General features: G+C 46.7%; 1 protein-coding gene across 1 annotated transcript in view; it reads right to left on the bottom strand.

Moving 5' to 3' along the window:
- FANCC (Fanconi anemia complementation group C) overlaps positions 1-13,847 on the bottom strand; it is a 226,354-nt gene that overhangs the window by 10,508 nt on the left and 201,999 nt on the right. Inside the window, exons 10-12 of the mRNA XM_006753678.2 lie at positions 11,604-11,657; positions 3,954-4,056; positions 1,720-1,801 (exon numbers count right to left, since the gene is read on the bottom strand). Of these exons, the coding sequence (XP_006753741.2) occupies positions 1,720-1,801; positions 3,954-4,056; positions 11,604-11,657 (239 nt within the window). The remainder of the gene's footprint in view (positions 1-1,719; positions 1,802-3,953; positions 4,057-11,603; positions 11,658-13,847) is intronic.

Below are 13,847 nucleotides of genomic sequence, written 5' to 3'. Positions count from 1 at the left end.
GAATGATGCAAGATGAGAACCTTCCGCCTACAGAGCGGGCTCCCGGCCACAAACTCCCCGGGTGCCCCCAGGCAAGAAGCAGACCGAAGGGGCACAGGCAGAAACACGTGCTGCTGCTTTTCTGACAAAACACGGGGCTCTGGACGATATCCTGGCAATTATGAATTTTTAATGAGCTGTATATGGCCTCCTTTTCTGTCAGCACAGGTCTCAGAGCTGAGAGGTTCCAGCCTCTGTGAGTGTGAGGCCATCCTTGGGCTGACTGGGAACTGGGCGCTGTGACAGCTGTTAAAGTCAGCTCAAGGTGAGGACCCACAGTTCACAGGGGCAGCGTCAGCGGGTTAACAGCGCCCCTGGAATCGGAGCGGGGCAGGCGGGGCAGTGCAGTGAGAGCTCTCCTGGCCGCTGCTGAGGAAATGCTCTGAAGGCAGCTCCCAGGACAATGGAGTGAGAGGAAGGCAGCACTGTCTCACTCCTTCCCACGGGGAGAGCAGCTGCTCCCTGGTCCTGCTAGTGGTGGCTGCAGTATGTGGGCTGGCTCCCTGGTCCTGCTAGTGGTGGCTGCAGTATGTGGGCTGGTGCTCCCTGGTCCTGCTAGTGGTGGCTGCAGTATGTGGGCTGGTGCTCCCTGGTCCTGCTAGTGGTGGCTGCAGTATGCACCCAGAGCAAGGAAGATGCCCAGGGTCCCTCCCAGCAGACCTCCCGGGCAGTGAGCTGAGCAGGGGGCTCTCATGCTCCCTGCTCCCAGGTGGGCTGCACACTCGGATCAGGCAGGTCTGCACTGAGATGGGCCGGGCCATTCTCCCTGTCTCCCACCAGCACCTATGCAAGGTAGTCCATGTGGGCTGAGAAAGTGCCAGCCTGAGAAGGACCCTCCCTGCAGGTGGACCCCGAAGTCTAGCTAAGGCAGATCCAGGTCAGGCAGGCGTCTGGGGGTGTGTGGGACCTGAGCTCTGCTCTTCAGCAGAGGCGACCAGAACGGGTGCGGGGAGGGCCGCCAGGTGTGGAGGGCATTGCTGTGGCCACACTGGAATCCCTGCTTGGCCACCAGTCCTTGTCTCTTCTGTCGGGGAGTCTGGGTGGGGGGCAGGAGGGAGTGCTAGCCTCGGGAGGACAGGAGCAGGGCAGGAGCACTGTGGGTCACCTGTGATGCTCAGTCAGGGAATCCCGAGAGGGAAAACTGGCAAACGGTGCAAATAAAGGCAGCCTTGAAGGCTAGTGGAGACAATGAATAAAATACACTCTAAAAGCCAGGAATTTAAGAGGAAGCTGAAGGGTGTTATGTTACAAAGAACTTAGAGCCTAAAGCGAATGCTTCTAGGACAGTAACACATACAAGAAGGTACTTAATATCATAACGCTAGGGCGGATGTTCGCATTTTAGATGAGATACTACAGAGGAGGAAAAGGAAACACTGCCCCGCGTGCAGGAGCAGTTTAGAACTCCTTCCTTGGGGAGAAGAAGAGCAGAGGACCAGAGAGGCCCCTCTGCACGGCCAGGAGCCCGCAGCCGTGGGCAATGCTTTTCCTCTAGGATCTATTCTTTCTTCTCATGCGTGTAGAAACCTTACGCTGTATGAGGATTTACACATGCATGCGTGTGCTTACGTTTGGATGGTCACAGACCGACAACACCGTTCCATTGGCCCTGTGAAGGAAAGGGAAGGACCCGGGGGGACCACAGGTGAGGCCGACCTGGGATCATCAGTGTGTGCTTACCCGTGAGTCTGGTCTTCCACCGATTCTCTGAGCATTTCAGAAATACGCCTCAGTGGCTGGTGCTGCAGTCCCTGTGGGATGTCTGTGGGCGGAAGGAGAACAGAGGGCAACGGAAGACAAGTCCAGCCTCCCGGACGGAGTCTCTGCAGCTAGGCGGGAAGAGTTCGGGGACGGCCATCTTTTCTCCTGGCCCGTGGATCCCACCCCATGGCTCTGCTGCTCCCAGGGGAGAAAGATCCCTGCACCGCAGGGGCTGAACCCCGCCGTGGAGTCTGCAAAGCCCCCCCAAGGCCCGGCAAGCCCTGCTGCGGGGTCCAGGCTTTCTCTTTTCTGCCGACCTGTCCCCTCCTCGATCGCTAACAATGTGTGATTTCAAAATATGTGGAGACTGAAACACCGCTGAAAAGGAATTGGGCCTGGGGCTGCCCAACTCTTGCTATGATTGGGATGAATTCCGAATATGATTACAGGGTATAGTAAAGAAAAGGCCAGGAAAATATATACAAACAAATGTCTTTTCTTGAGTTAGTTTTTCTGGTTTCACAATTATCCTGTGATTTTAAACACATCTGAGGCGGTATGTATCTGCAGTTTGAAACAACATCTGAAAAAGGTTACCATATTTGCATGTAGTGAAAGATGCTATAAGTAAATACATGAGGAAGATAACGTAAGTAACAGTCACCACTGCTGCTCCACAAATGTTTCGGATTAAAGGCTCATGTATTCTCTCGCTTCCTCCTCTGAGCTCCCTACTCGGGATGTGCAGCCTCTGACGGCGTTTTCATTGTCTCCCTGCGTCAGCTGTTTAGGTAGGTACTTTATGTCCACTCAACTTACAGCTCCTGGAGCGCCAGGGCTCATCAGTGATCCACCTTTTATGCTCCACAGCACTTTACGGTGGGCATAAAATCAATTTCTGACAAACAGAAGGTTCTACTACTAAAAACACTTCAATCTGTGAACATAGCGCTGTTGGGTTTTTTCCCCCCTAAAATATGCAGAAAACTGTTCTAGAAACTAGCATAGGAGGCCCTTGTACTTCTGCCTGAATTTACTTATTTTGGACATAAACCCAGGACAGTCACACCAAGGAGAAGGGAGTAGGCTGGGTCCAGGCCCGTGTGCCACCAGGATCTTCTGCTTACAGATTCCCTACGTGAAATGAACAACTCCAGTACTGTTCCTGGAGCTCATGGCTTCTCACGCAGGCGGCCTTAGGCTGTGGTATCTGACTATGGCTGTGCGGTGTAGCCCTGGAAGGTGAGTGACTGACTTTTCTGTCTTGTTATTAGTCTTCCCATCGTGTTTCCACAGGTTACATTTCACTAAACTGTTCCCAGAGACCCGGCAGGCCCATCCCACCTCCAGCTCCAGCCTCTGAGGAGACAGTGTCGGGTGGGTCACCTTGGATGAGAATCTACCTCTTTTAGAAAAAAGGAAGAGGAAGCCCGACTTTATAAAATGCTGTGAAACTCTGAAACATCTACTGTCCTTAAATGAATCTACTTACCCAAGTCTCAGGGAAAAGGGAGGCCAAAATGGCGGGAAAGGAAGTGTTATGGATTCCTTTCTTCTTCCCTGCCTCTCCCTCCCACAGGCAGGTAAGATGCCTTCTCCAGCACGCTGCGCCCGTGCTGCCTCTCCCTCAGATTTCAGGCTTTACTCCACTGAAATGTTTGCTAAACATGAGCTCACAGGCGCCTTAAGGACCAACACCAGTTGACTTAAGGATGGAACTGTCACTTCCCCAGCTGGTGAGGCCTCTGGGAGGGAGAGTGAGAGAAGGCTGTGGTCTGATGCTCCCCGAATTCCTCCCTGGCCTCCCTGGCTTGGTTAGGAGAAATTTCCCCAAAATTTCCTTGGCTTCATTCATCCTTTTATCTTTCCTTTTCCAACAAGGGGGATAGAGTAGAACGAATGAAATACAAATAAATGCACTGTTGTATTCTAACTCAGCCAAGTCTTAGCTTGTTCCTGGCATCTAGGTGGGCCTGGCTGGCACCAGAGGACTGTGGTATCCGGGGCAGACTATCAAAACTTAACAAGAGGCCTTTTTTCTCATGCTGTTTTCTTTCTTTTGGTAAATGATCCTAACAGGGAAGTCAAGCAACTTGTCATGACAAAATCCACAGACTGAGAGACCCTGAGAGCGGACTGGGCGCTGAGATGAGGGTCCCTCTCCCTGTTTCCTAGGGAGGAAGTGGGGGGGTGCTCCGGAAGCCACATCATACCTTTCGGGTGCTGGAGTAGCGACATGACCAGAGACGGAGGAGCGTAAGGAAAGTAGGTCTTGAGTGCAAACTTCAGCTGCAATAGAATAAAAAATTCAAAACCGCATGAACATCAGGACCGGAAGGAGTGTAAAGAAAATACAAAGGCTCGCACCCCTGCCCAAAAGGACCCACTAGTACTAACGTGGTCAAATGTTTTTCTTTTATTTTAAAAAAAGATGCCCCCAGGAATCTTGTAAATACATTCTAGAAAAATAAACCTTTTAAAGAAGCCACCTGGGGCTTAAGGAAAATAAAGTTCTGCTCCTGATGTGTTTATGTAGGTTCTTTACCTCACATGGGCCTGATTATACACAGGACTCTTCTATGTAAGTGAGTCTCCAAGGCAGTCGAGACGGTGTTTCACCGCCATCGCCATGGAGGCACAGAAGCTCCACGAGACTTTTGTAAAAAGTGGAGGTAAAATCTAGACAGTGAAGTGCACGGGCGTTAAGGGTACGAAGTGGCAGGCTGTGGTAGATGTGTGGACCCGTGACCACCACTCCCAGTGGGACCCGACCTTCCTGTCCCCCAAAGGTGTCCTGTGGCTGTGACAGGCAGCCTTCCACCTGCCCTCGCAACCAGCACTGACTTCAATGAGAGATTAGTTTTTCTTATTCTTGAATTTCATATAAACAGAATCATAAGAATACATATTCTTTTGTGTCTGGCTTCTTTGGCTCAACATGTCTTTTTGAGGTTCATCCATATTATTGTGGGTAAGTAGTTCATTATGTTTTTTATTGCTTAGAAGCAGTCATTGTATGAATATGCCATAATCTGTTTATTCATTCTCCTATTGCTGGGCATGTGGGTTGTTTCCAGTTTGGAACTATTATGAATAAAGTTGTGATTTACACTCATATTTATGTCTTTCTGTGGACAAGGGCTTTCATTTTTGTTGGGTAAATACTACAGGAGTGGAGTTGCTGGGTCACAGAGTAGATGCTTTTTTTTTTTTAATCTTTAAATTCTTTATTAGTTAAGGATGCTTTTTAAGTTTATAAGAAACTGCCATACAGTTTTCCCCATGGCTGCACCATGCCCCCCGCCCCCCCTCCCAGTAGTCTATGTGAACTCTGCTGCCCACTCCCTCCGGATACTTGGCATTGGCCACTGAGTCGGGCAGGAGGCAACCAACTGATGAGTCTCTCTCACATCAATGTTTCTCTCTCTCCCCCTCCCTTCCACTCTCTCTAAAAATCAATGAAAAATCTGCTCAGGTGAGGAGTAACAACAACAAAAAACCAAATATTTCCCCCGGAGTTTATGCTTTCACGTGTGGGAGATAGCCCAGTACATCATTAGATCCTGCCACCACTAGATCCAGAACCTGAACTGATTTGCCGTGTGCACCGAGCTCTATTCAAGCGCAGGGAGGAGAAGCAGTGAAATAAACATGCCCGACAACGGGAAGAATGGGGTTATGAGTCTTATAAACTGCTGGGGGAGAGGAGTGGAAGTGATCCGGAGTATCTACAGAAGCAGGCCTTTGTATTCCTACCAGCACTTCCGCTTCTATGCATATCCCCGAGAATGTTCAGAGCAACACTGTTGGTAAGAGAAAACGAGATCTGGAAACCACCCGCAAGCCCACGCCCAGGAAATGGCTGCACTGGGCACCCCCGTGAGCACACAGCAGCACCTGCTGGCGCATCCTTCAGAAAGCCACCTTGGTAACAGCTGAGTGAAAAATGCAAAGCTCCGAAGACGCATACAGTAGCTACTCTTGTTTGCTGGTTGTTTTATAAAGTTCAACAACAAGCACGAGTAAAGAAAACATGGTTTAGGGAATCATATCTATGTGACCAGACTATTTTTGGAAAAAGCAAAGGATGGTAAAAATAAATTCAAGATAGTGTTCCCTGGGGGGAGACAGGCAGGGCAGCTGGCTAGAGCCAGTCCTGGGCCACTGGTGGTCCGTGAGGTCCGAAAGGTTGGTGACGCTGGGCTAGAGGAGCACACGGACACGGCTGATTCCGATTAATCCAGGTCTTGTTTGGGGGTCAGGTTCATAGATACTCATTTTATTAAGAATGAATACGTGAGTGAACAAAGGAACACAGAAATTAGAGGGTGATGCATGGAACACCCAGGACAAAAGATACTATGCATCAAGGATCATGGTTAATCTAAAAATGGACACACAAGAAGCAGGGCATCCATGATGATAAAGGCTATCAATCAGAAAGGCAGGCACTCAGGAATAGCCCTGGGAAGAGAAATGATATAACACACGCATATGTAGCCATTTGCAAAGGTAAGAGGTCACTGTCCTTTGATTCTGAGTCAAAGGTGAGGGTGATGAATTGCTGTCTTTTTAGATCCCTGCCTTGTCCTGCACTAGGACTCAGTGTGCCCCGCACCACCAGATACATGTAACCTGGTCAGGGTACTGTTCTAAATTAAAAGTGACAGAAATAAAACAAACAATCTTAAAATTGGTATGGAACCTCACAGGACCCTAAACAGCCAAAGCAATCTTGAGAAAAAACAACAAAGCAAGAGTTATCATGCTCCCTGACTTCAAACTTGATTATAAAGCTATAGTGATCTCAACAGTATGAAACTGGCATAAAAACAGACACACAGCTCAATGTAACAGAATTAAGATCCCAGAAATACCGTAAACACACGCATATATGGTCAATTAATTGACAACAAAAGAGCCACAAATATAAAATGTGAAAAGGACAGTCTCTTCAATAAATGGTGGTGGAAAACTAAGCAGCCATATGCAAAAGAATGAAGCTGGACCACTATTCTACACTATATGCAAATATTTTTTTTTTTATCCTTCCGCAGGTTCACCTACGGAAACCTTGTTACGACTTTTACTTCCTCTAGATAGTCAAGTTCGACCGTCTTCTCAGCGCTCCACCAGGGCCGTGGCCCTAAACCATCCAATCGGTAGTAGCGACGGAAACCTTGTTACGACTTTTACTTCCTCTAGATAGTCAAGTTCGACCGTCTTCTCAGCGCTCCGCCAGGGCCGTGGCCGACCCCGGCGGGGCCGATCCGAGGGCCTCACTAAACCATCCAATCGGTAGTAGCGACGGACGGTGTATACAAAGGGCAGGGACTTAATCAACGCAAGCTTATGACCAGCACTTACTGGGAATTCCTCGTTCATGGGGAATAATTGCAATCCCCGATCCCCATCACGAATGGGGTTCAACGGGTTACCCGCGCCTGCCGGCGTAGGGTAGGCACACACTGAGCCAGTCAGTGTAGCGCGCGTGCAGCCCCGGACATCTAAGGGCATCACAGACCTGTGATTGCTCAATCTCGGGTGGCTGAACGCCACTTGTCCCTCACTATATGCAAATATTAACTCAAAACAGATCTGGTCCATAAGCGCAGGGAAAAAAAAGCAAAAATAAACAAGTGGGACTACATCATACTACAACACTTCTACATAGCAAAATGCTTCTACACCATCAACAAAATGAAAAGGCAGCCTACTGAAATGGGAGAAAATATCTGAAAAACATATATCTGATAAGGGATTAACATCCAAAATATATGAAGAACTGATATAACTCAACAGAAAAAACCCTCAAACAATCTGATTAAAAATGGGCAGAGTAGCCCTAACCAGTTTGGCTCAGTGGAGAGAGCGTCGGCCTGCGGACTGAAAGGTCCCAGATTCGATTCCGGTCAAGGGCATGTACCTGGGTTGTGGGCACATCCCCAGTAGGGGGTGTGCAGGAGGCAGCTGATCGATGTTTCTCTCTCATCGATGTTTCTAACTCTCTGTCCCTCCCTCTCCCCTCCTCTCTGTAAAAAATTAATAAAATATATTTTTTAAAAAATGGGCAGAGTAACTGAATAGACATTTTTCCAAAGAAAACATGCTGATGCCAACAGGCACATGAAAAGAAGTTCAGCATCATTAGTCATTAGGAAAATGCAAATCAAACCACAATGAGCTATCCCCTCATACCTGTTAGAATTTCTATCATAAAGAAGACAAGAAATAACAAATACTGGCAAGGATGTGGAGAAAAGGGAATCCTTACACACTGTTAGTGGGAATGTAAATTGGTGCAGCCTCTATGGGAAACAGTATGGAGGTTCCTCAGAGAGTTAAAAATACAATTACCATATGATCCAGCAATCCCACTCCTGGGTATTTATCTGACAAAAATGAAAACACTAATTAAAAAAGACATAAGCATCCCCCCCTCCCATGTTCACAGCCGCATTATTTGCAATATCTAAGATAGGGAAACAACCTAAGTGTCCATCAGTGGATGAATGGATAAAGAAAATGTGGTGTGTGTGCGTGTGTATGTACAGAATGGAGTATTAATCAGCCATTAAGAATGAAATTCTGCCATTTGTGACAACATGGGTGAGCCTTGAGGGTATTACGCTCAGTGAAATGAGTCAGATGGAGAAAGACAGATGCCATATGTGCAATTAGGAAAGGAAGGGGAAGGAAAGGGGAAAGGGAAGGGGAAAGGACTGACCAAGCTCACAGATAAAGAGAACAGACTGGTGGTTGATAGAGTGGGGATAGGGGGTGGGGGAAATCAGTAAAGGAAGTCAAAAGGTACAAATTTCCAGCTACAAAATAAGGAAGTCACGGGGATGTAATGTGCAGATGTCGTACACAGTTTACAAGACTATATTGCATGTTTGAAAATTGCTAAGACTGTAGATCTTAAAAGTTCTCCTCACAAGAAAAGAAAATTTGTAAGTATATTTGGTGACATGTTACCTAGACTTATTGTGGAGATCATCTCACAGTATATATAAATATTTCATCATTATGTTTTACACCTGCGACTAGTAGAATATGTCAATTAAACCTCAATAAAAAAATAAAGAAAAATAAATAAATTAATTAATTAAAATAAACTGCAAATCAAGTCCAAATCCACAGTGCCCAAGGCCAGCACTCAGGAGGAGCAAAGCAGATAAAGAAAACCCGACTCGCGCTAACACGACAGAGCAACGCGTCTCTCCGTCTCGCCCCACCGAGGTGCTCCACCAGGCGAGGGGGAGGTTTTCTAGTGGCTGGTCCCTAACTGGGAAGTGACAGAATGAACCAGGGAGGAGAACAGATAGGGAAAGAGATGATGGGAAAAGATACATCAGAAATACTTGTCATTGCCTTAAACAACAATGATAAACCTGAGCGCCAGGTCCAAGTGCTGGAAGCATCAGGGACCGGACGGCCTCCCTCCGGGAAGCAGGCCCCGGTCCTTGAACAGGCGGAGCGCCACACAGACGCACAGCTGGTAAAATGCCCTAAGGCGAGAGCCCTCGGGCGGAGAGGGCCTGTTTCCAGGGTCACTCACTGGTCAGCGGTCCTGGCCAGCGCCGCCTGGTCTCTGTGGATGGAGCCCTGCAGAGCAGGTCTTCCTGCAGGCCCTGGGCCTGGCTCCTTGCTTGCTGATGGTGTCCAACTCCCACCCCTTCGTCACGGCCATTTCTAGCTCCTCCCCTACAATTATTCAAGTCTTCCCTTATCACCCTCACTACTTCCTTTCTCTCTTGGAATCCAATTCACATTTGGGTCTCAATGGGATGGAAACTCTAATAATTAAGAATGTCCAGAATTGCTTTGTAATAAGTGGCATTCCTTCTTAGCACATGGCATACAGACCCCAGAATGCCTCTTGCTGGCCTGGGAGGGGTGGAGTCCGCTGGGCAGACAGCTCGCGCAGGGTGGCGTGGCAGGGCTCTGACACACAGAGAGTAAATGCTTCTGGGCGCAGGGCTGAGAGGAACTACCTTGTTACTTTCAATTAAAACCAGAGGCCCGGTACATGACATTCATGCACTTGGGAGGGAGGGGGGGGTCCCTCAGCCGTGCCTGCGCCTTTTCACAGTCTGGGAGCCCTCAGGGGATGTCCAACTAATGGCTTAAGCCTGCTCCCCATGAGTGAATGGTGCTGCCCTGGCTTAAGCCTGCTCCCCATGAGTGAATGGTGCTCCCCTTGTGGGAGCGCATTGACCACCTGGGGGGAGCTCCTGCATCAAGCGTCTTAGTGCATCATAGCGACCAGTTGTTTGGCAGTTTGGTCAATTTGCATATTACACTTTTATTACCGTTGCTGGGCATACATTTGGAAGCTTTCTTTGTGAGCAAACAGTCCTATCAAAGTCACTGAAAATAAAATGCTCCTCTCTGGTGATGAGCCACATCCTCTGAGCCCTGTGTGGAAGCAGGAGAACCTCCCCCTCTTCTAAAGACGGGAACGTGCCGCACTCGCCTCCTGCGTTGTTAAATCATGAAGCCTGCACATCCTTCCCACACGGGCCTGGGTGCGCTTTGCAAGCATGTGCACACTGTGTGCCCAGACACGCAGCAGCAACTGGCCTTTTGCTTTTTCAAGGGGAGAAAGAGCTGCCCAAGGGGGAAATGGCTCCAACAAATCCATCCGCCCAAGTGGCGGAAGACTGCGCGGAGCTGGTTTCTTTCCACACAACCAACTTTTCTTATGTGTAAACGGAAAAGCAGCTCAAACTCTGCTAGCTTTAAACTAAGAACAGCATCCCGGGCGGAGGGAGGACAGAGCAGGCTGGAAGAGGTTAATGGGGGAAATGGAGAACCTATGTAATAGTTTCAACAATAAAGACTAAAAGAAAATAAAAATAAAAACAGCATCCTGACTTATTTCTATGCTTATTTAGCTTAAAGCTAGTATGTCTCGAGACCAACCCATTATTTGCTGTGTGAACATTCCCTTCCCAGGTCTGCTGCTCTGCGGCTGAGCGTGCGGGTGGGGAGGAGGGCAGGCACCTGGGCCAGCTGCCCTGCAGAAGCTGGAGACCCTTCCTGAGACCAGCTCCCAGAGAGGCCGTCCCCCACAGCTGCAGCATCCCCTAACCTGTGTCTAGTGCAGTGATGGCGAACCTTTTGAGCTCGGCGTGTCAGCATTTTGAAAAACCCTAACTTAACTCTGGTGCCGTGTCACATATAGAAATTTTTTGATATTTGCAACCATAGTAAAACAAAGACTTATATTTTTGATTTTTTAAAAATATATTTAAATGCCATTTAACAACAATCAACCAAAAAAATGAGTTTGCGTGTCACCTCTGACACGCGTGTCATAGGTTCGCCATCACTGGTAGTGCATCCTCTCTCAGCACCTGTGAATCACTGCACTTCCAGGAAGTACTCTGGTTTGCCCAATAAAAATCAACATGTTATAAGATAACTCACATAGCTGATTTTAACTTTCAGAAGAGCTCTGTTAAGAAAGCATTTATTACTTATTCTTCTTGTTTTTCCTTAATTTAAAAAATCCCTTAAAAAGATTGGTCAGCCCTCGTGTGGTGAAGGTAGCACACTGCTACACTTTGTTTTGAGCTGAGAAAAGTGCTACGAGTATTTAAAATCTAGTTCAACTCTTTTCTACCATTATTATTAGAATTTTTAAAGGGTAAATAAAGAAAATTATCTTAATTCTTAAGCATTGTCTTTTAAATTTACACTGACATTTGGGTTTTACCAAAAAGCTCAGAGGGTAAGATGGGATCAGAAACTAATTACCCCACGACACACCCAGAGATCACCCCAGAATGTTTTTATTTATATTTGGAAATTAAGCGTTTTTAAACCAATTATTAGCAGAAATAGCACAACATTTACCTGAACATTTCATCAACAATTCTGAAGATGGCAGGGTGGCAGGCTGCTTGAGGCTGCAGGAAAGACCAGGAGACAGTAAAACATCAGAAGCATTTCATCAGTAACATCTGGCTATTATCAGGCAAAGGCGTTGTTAGAACTGCTGGTGCCTAGAAAATGGGCCCAGTCCTTTGGGTTAGAAGAGATGGACAAAACCCTGCACACAAATGCAAACAGTGGTTATCCTTGGGCAAGGGGTTACGGCCTGCTTTACTTTCTCTTCAGGTTCAGGCATGTCCCACATTTTCTGCAATAAGCCCCTAGGATCCAGGAGAAAGGAGCCAGTATCATGGACAGACATAAAACACTTCCTACCAGCATGCGGCAGTGAGGACACGGCGCTGCCTGTGCAGCCAGTGTTGGTAACGAGTCTGACCTCACAGGACCTAGGGCAGTGATGGCGAACCTTTTGAGCTCAGCGTGTCAGCATTTTGAAAACCCTAACTTAACTCTGGTGCCGTGTCACATATAGAAATTTTTTGATATTTGCAACCATAGTAAAATGAAGACATATATTTTTTTTAAATATATTTTATTGATTTTTTACAGAGAAGAAGGGAGAAGGATAGAAAGTTAGAAACATCGATGAGAGAGAAACATTGATCAGCTGCCTCCTGCACACCCCCCACTGGGGATGTGCCCACAACCAAGGCACATACCCTTGACTGGAATCGAACCCCGGACCCTTCAGTCCGCAGGCCAATGCTCTATCCACTGAGCCAAACCAGTCAGGGTGAAGACTTATATTTTTGATATTTATTTTATATATTTAAGTGCCATTTAACAAAGAAAAATCAACCAAAAAAATGAGTTTGCGTGTCACCTCTGACACGTGTGTCATAGGTTCGCCATCACTGGCCTAGAAGGACCTCCAGGTCAGACCTGGGCGGGCTCTTCCCGTTCCCGCCTATTAGGTGCTGAGGTCACCATGGTTTCATACTGAGGAAAGCCATGATGGACTAAGTAATGTCACAGCTCAGTGCACCATGAATGCAGCAGTTTAAATTATTTAGGATGAAAAGAGGGTTAATACAAAATTTAATATACCATCATCTCAAATGACTGAAGTGATCTAATTTATTCCCGAAATATTTTTGTGACAGGTTTTGATGGTTTAAGCGTGGCCTAGGTGAGGCATTAGCAGGCCTGACCCAGATTCTGTATCTTCCTGGGCAGACATCAGAGCATGAGATTAGGCCAGATGGAATGTCACTTGTGTTCTAATCAGATATTTGTAGTAGCGCCCAGTGTTAGTGGGTTAGGCTCTGCAGGGAACTTCCTGGGGTCACAGTGTGCGTGATATGACTAGATTTTGGGAAATATCTTTCTCATACCCCACCTGCCCAAGAGAAAAAGAAGAAAGGGTGTGCTTCGTCCCTCAAGCTTTCTGATCACGCCGAGGAGAGAATGGTGCCTATCCCCAACATTTCTTTCTTTTTTTTTAATCTTTAATTTATTTATTGGTTAAGGTATTACAAATGTGTCCTCATCTCAGATTTGAATTGTGAACCCCTTTTCCTCCTCCCTTCTCCTTATAACTTTGTAGTTCTCCTTGACCTTCTATATATTCTGGCTATTCTTTTCATGTACAAGGTTAACTTGTTTCTTAAGTATTTGCCTTGCACATTTTTCTTAATTTAGATTCTTTTTTTTTGTAATGTTACCTGACTCTTAAACTGTAAGTGTCTGAAGTTCAGTTTCTAGCTGGAGAGCTCCATCTGTTTATCATGCCGTCAACCTCAATATGCTGACATATGAATTGTCTTTCTCTTAAAATGTATTCTTTCTAACTTTCCTTTCTCTATTATTGGCTTATCCTTCCCATTTCCCAAGCTTGATTTATGAGTCACCTTTGAAGTCCTCATTAGATCCATTCAATTGTCAAACTGTGAATTCTGTTACTAAATGTTTCATCTGCTCTTTTCTGTTTCATTTCTTACTATAGAAGTTTAGGTTCTCATTACCACTAACATATAAATAATTATAATTTGATAGAGGAAGAGGAGGCAGAGGCAGTTCTACTAGGGTATGATGGGAGGAAGCTGTGTTGAAGGGAAGTGGCATTTAAGTTTAGTATCAAAGAATAAGTAGGGACATTACAGGCAGAGAAACTGAAGAAAGACTTATTATTTATTAAATGTTGTCAACTCCTAAGACTTTTACTTTAATCCTTACTGCATGTGCATGTTTTTCCTTTTGGCCTC

Source organism: Myotis davidii, unplaced genomic scaffold (assembly GCF_000327345.1).
Source record: "Myotis davidii unplaced genomic scaffold, ASM32734v1 scaffold190, whole genome shotgun sequence".
Classification (NCBI taxonomy): Eukaryota; Metazoa; Chordata; class Mammalia; order Chiroptera; family Vespertilionidae; genus Myotis; species Myotis davidii.
This window is presented reverse-complemented; position numbering and strand designations above follow the sequence as displayed.